Source organism: Arachis stenosperma, chromosome 7 (assembly GCF_014773155.1).
Source record: "Arachis stenosperma cultivar V10309 chromosome 7, arast.V10309.gnm1.PFL2, whole genome shotgun sequence".
Classification (NCBI taxonomy): Eukaryota; Viridiplantae; Streptophyta; class Magnoliopsida; order Fabales; family Fabaceae; genus Arachis; species Arachis stenosperma.
The window spans coordinates 2,346,726-2,351,755 of NC_080383.1; the positions used below are offsets into that span (position 1 = coordinate 2,346,726).

At 32.6% G+C, this 5,030-nt stretch overlaps 1 protein-coding gene across 2 annotated transcripts; it reads left to right on the plus strand.

Moving 5' to 3' along the window:
* Positions 1–1,002: 1,002 nt before the first annotated feature.
* LOC130941623 (heterogeneous nuclear ribonucleoprotein 1-like) lies at positions 1,003–4,698 on the plus strand. Of its 2 annotated transcripts, none has more exons than XM_057870186.1 (4): positions 1,003–1,372; positions 1,685–1,906; positions 2,195–3,398; positions 4,105–4,698. In XM_057870186.1, the coding sequence occupies exons 2-4, from the start codon at positions 1,685–1,687 to the stop codon at positions 4,116–4,118; spliced, it is 1,440 nt and encodes a 479-aa protein (XP_057726169.1). In that variant the 5' UTR covers positions 1,003–1,372; the 3' UTR covers positions 4,119–4,698. The 2 variants fall into 2 exon arrangements, with proteins under 2 accessions (XP_057726169.1, XP_057726168.1); XM_057870185.1 differs by having other exon boundaries at positions 1,005–1,372; positions 1,680–1,906.
* The last annotated feature ends 332 nt before the right edge of the window (positions 4,699–5,030 follow it).

A 5,030-nucleotide genomic window follows, 5' to 3' on the forward strand; every position in this document is an offset into this window, starting at 1 on the left:
TACCTAAGTTTAAAAGTCATATCTAAATATCATATTTTAATGTTTTTAAACGAATTAGGAAAATATAATGCTTTAAAATATATTTAAAAGATCGGTAATTTTTTATATGGTTTCAAATAAAAAAAAAAATAAATTCAAAATATTTAAAGTCAAATTTTACTTTAAAAGATGAAAACATAAAAGAAAAAAGAAAAGAAAAGAAGACAACCGTGTAAGTAAAATTCTGTATAATTAAATACATCACAATTAATAATTTTAATTAATAAAATAGAAATAAATATTAATAATAAGAAGTACCATGTTGTTTTCATGAAATACTATCATTTCAGGAATTTAATAAAAAAAAGTTCCAATAATGTAACATAACATAGATTTTCTTATATATATATATATATATATATATATATATATATATATATATATATTAAAATATTTGAATTTGAATATACAAACACATATGATCATTTCATTTATTTGACCATGTTCAAAATTAATCATATAAACATATAATTAGTAACCACAATATATATTATAATATAGTCACCAAAAAAATAGATATATATTATAATATATTGACCAAAAATAGATATAGTAATTTTAAAAGAGAAAAAATAATATAACCCACCAAAAAAGGAAAAAAATAAGACTTGCATTTTAGTTTAGGATTTAATTTAGATAAGCTATTTAATTTAATTTATTTTTATATTTTTTAGGCATTATAATGTGTTGTCATAAATTGGCCCTCCAAATATTCTTGCACCAGAGATTTGCAGTGTGTCCTTCTTTCACTTTCTCTCTAAATTTTTTTATATATATATATTTTTTATTTTCTTTAAATTTCCTTTTTTTCAATAAATAATTAAAAAAAAAACAAAGAGAAAATAAGAAACAGAGAAGAAGAGGATGAGACCACATCCTCTGTTTTCATTGTCATTCTCACTTTCTTCTCCCATTCAAATTTTCACATAACCTCTCATTTTATTTTATTTTATTTTATTTTTCTTTCTCTCTCTCAATATCATTAATAATTGCTAATTAAAAGTTTTCATTTTTTTATTCTTTTGGTTTTTTTTTTTCATCCATCACCTTCCATTTATGGTTCCTTCTATTTCTTTTTCCCCTTTTTCCTTTGATCTCTTCATCCTTGTTTGAATCTCTATCTCTGATCTCAGAAACCAACAACTAGAAGAAAAAAAAAATTGATTTTTTCTTTTTGGTTGTTGTTTTTGGTTGATTGATATATTCTGGTTCCCGTTTCTTTTTGATTGGTTGCTTCAAAGATCCGATGCTCTTAGATCGAATTTGACAAAACCCCCCAAACTTCGTATCTGATCGAAGCACCAACTGGGTTCTGTCTGAATTTTGAGATAAGGTGCGACCCTTCTTCACAGATTCATACTTAACTGCATTTCTGATTTCTAAAGATTGAATTTTTATTCAGATTGAGCTCAAATTCTCCATAATTCAATATAATTTGCATTTAGATTGGTTCCGGTGTTGAATTATGGATCATTACTGTGTAATTCATCTTATGTGTATTGAAAAAGATGAAATTTTGGTTTTGATGTTTTTGCTTTTTTGATTTGGAATGAGAATTTTGGACTGAATTATGTTGAAATGTGTTGAATTTGATTTGGTAATTGATTGCAATGCATAACTTGGAATGGTTTTGTTAACAGAACAGATGGAATCGGATCTTGGAAAGCTCTTCATTGGGGGGATTTCATGGGACACTGATGAGGAACGCCTCAAGGAATATTTTGGGAAATTTGGTGAGGTGATAGAAGCTGTGATCATGAGGGATCGGACAACAGGTCGTGCTCGTGGATTCGGCTTTATTGTGTTTGCTGATCTTGCTGTTGCAGAAAGAGTAATTATGGATAAACATGTAATTGATGGCCGCACGGTGAGAGTTTGTTTCATTGTTAGATGCTACATTGCATTGTGCCAATTCATATCTTTGCTGAAATTGTGTTAATTTAGATTAGAGATCATTGTGTTCCTCATTTTTCCTAATTTTCCTGCTATGATGGTGTTAAAAATTATGTTTGTTTTCTGGCAACATTGGGATGATGCTTAGCAACTTAGATTAAAGTATGTGCATTGTATCGAGGTTGATCTTTTCTGAGCTTTTAAGCAAGGAAATTGAAGATGACTTCAATATTTTGATAAAATCTCGTTTCTTGATTTTCAGGTTGAAGCAAAGAAGGCTGTTCCCAGAGATGATCAGCAAGCTATAAATAGGCAGTCTGCTAGCATGCAGGGATCTCCTAGTCCTGGTCGCACGAAGAAAATCTTCGTTGGAGGTTTACCATCAACGATCACGGAAAGTGATTTCAAGAAGTATTTTGATCAGTTCGGTACAATTACTGATGTTGTAGTGATGTACGATCACAATACTCAGAGGCCAAGAGGATTTGGCTTCATCACTTATGATTCGGAAGAAGCTGTGGACAGAGTTCTTTATAAAACATTTCATGAACTCAATGGGAAGTTGGTTGAGGTCAAGAGGGCAGTTCCCAAAGATCTTTCTCCTGGACCCAATCGGAGCCCATTGATAGGATATAACTATGGTTTGAATAGGACAAGTAGCTACCTAAACAGTTATGCTCAGGGTTTTAATATTAATCCGATAGGAGGCTATGGCGTAAGGATGGATGGTAGATTTAGTCCACTTTCTAGTGGTAGAAGCAGTTTTACCCCATTTGGATCTAGTGGTTATGGAATGGGAGTGAATTTGGAATCAGCATTGAGTCCAAACTATGGAGGAACTTCCAATTATGGGGGAAATATAGGGTACGGTCGAATATTTAGTCCTTTCTATAGTGGCAATTCAAGCAGGTACACTACTCCTATTGGCTTTAGTGGGGGCAATGCAAGAAGTGACACTCTTACGAACTCGACTTCTAGGAATGTCTGGGGAAATGGTGGCCTGAATACTACGACTAATAACCCCGTCAGCCCTGGTGCGTACTTGGGATCAGGAAGTGGGGCTTTCGGTGTTTCAATTGGAAATAGTGGTACCAATTGGGGTCCATCAGTTCCAACGCAGGGTGGAGGGGCTGCTTCCGGCTATGCTACTTGGAGCAATGTTTATGCCGGTGGAGATAGTAGCATAGGATTAGGAGGAGGAGGAGGGTATGGAAGGAACAGCGGCACAAATGCGACCCAGTCCTCTACATTTGCTGCACCAAACAGTGTTTATGATGGACCCTATGGGGAGTTATACCGCAGTGGTTCTGCTTACAATGACTCTACTTGGCGGTCCGCTGCTTCTGAGGTAGATGGTTCTGGTGCATTTGGTTATGGACTTGGCGGCATTGTTTCGGATGATCCAGTGAAGAGTTCTGAGGGTTTTATTGGGAACTACAATGTAACAAGTAGACAATCTAATAGAGGTAAGATCTTTAGCTACATTTTTATCTCCAAAAGAAAATGAGATCATACTTTGTAGATTTTTGGTTGGTTACTTGCAAATTGTGTGCTTTTAACTATTTATAATTCGGTACATGAATTATTCTGAAGCTTCGAAAAGAAATCATCTTCTAGTTTATGATAGATAAAGATAGCAATGTTCATGTTTTCCTTTAGTCATATTCCGAACACTCTAGGTACCAGACTTTGTATATACGGAAATCATTGTTATTGAAATCTAATATAATATTAGCCTCATGTAGATATGCCTAGCTTTCTTGATTACTTTCATTTTCAGGTATTTGTATGTTTCATGTGAAGTTAAATTGACTTGAGAGTAAAGATATAGACGTAGATCGGTCTTTCTAAGTTTAAATGTGTTTGATTATTTTCTAAATGAATAATTCATTGAGATTTGCAAACTGAGTTTGTTATATATATATAATATACCTTCATGCTTAATGAATTAATGTGAAAACCTTGCTACTTAATTTCTTTTCTAATCTTATGAAGAAGAACAAATGCTCAATAAACAATGATTTAGTCATGAATTTTAATACAACAACAATACACATAGGTGCCTTGAATTTCATAGGGTACATTTCAGTGTAGACTATATATTTTCGATCGCATCTGAATTAATACTTGTTATGTTACTCATTTTCTTTATAATTTCTCAACTTGATTCAGGAATTGCTGCTTAGGAGATATGTTAATTTGGATATGTCATTGGTAACAGTAGATCAAAGGAAACTGGTAATGAGGTATTTGTGAATTCATACGTCTCCGTCGTCACTTAAGGGAAATATCAGCAGATAAGGGAAGTTAATCAATCATATATAGCTAACGGTGTTCTTTTATTTTGAATTATACATTTTAAGAGAAATCAGTTTACAAGGGATGATTTTGTGTTAAAGGTTTCGGTTCCTTTCTTGGAATTTGATTTTGAGGTGTAAAATCAGATTGCGGGATATATACTCAGGGAAGATTGGTTCCAAATAGTGTAATAGTTGCATCCACAGAAAGGTTGCTTCATCATTAGCATGTTTAATGATAGTGTATGAATTTCTTTATTTTTTTTCTTAATTATTTTTATATTTTCTTCGTTTTGCCGCTGTAATGCCTTGGCCAATCTGTTTGTTCTTGTCACCATCTTTTTACTTTGTGGGACATTTGATCAAATTGTAAGTGAGGTTGAGCTTGATTGATCAAGTTTGAAACATTTAGAGGGGTATCCATCTAGGATCCCCCATCAAATAATTATGTGCTTGAACAGTTCTATTATTCTTTGTTAGACTTAATGTTACAAAACTTTATACTTGATTTATTAAGTCATAATATCAATCTTATATGCATAATTGTGTATTGAAGTATTGAGCATGTTATTGCATATATTTTAGGACCAAATTTGATTTGTTCAATATAAAGGGCCATGTTAATGAAAACAATTATGTGTAGCATGCACATGCCTCAATTATGTTAGAGGTTTTGTTAGCATGTGTAAGACATCCTTGGAAGTTGGAAAGCAAAGCATGACAAGAATTTGAGTTGGAGATGTGTCTATATCTTTTGATACTTGGAATGCAAGTAATCACCCTATTAGGTGTGTTTGGCAA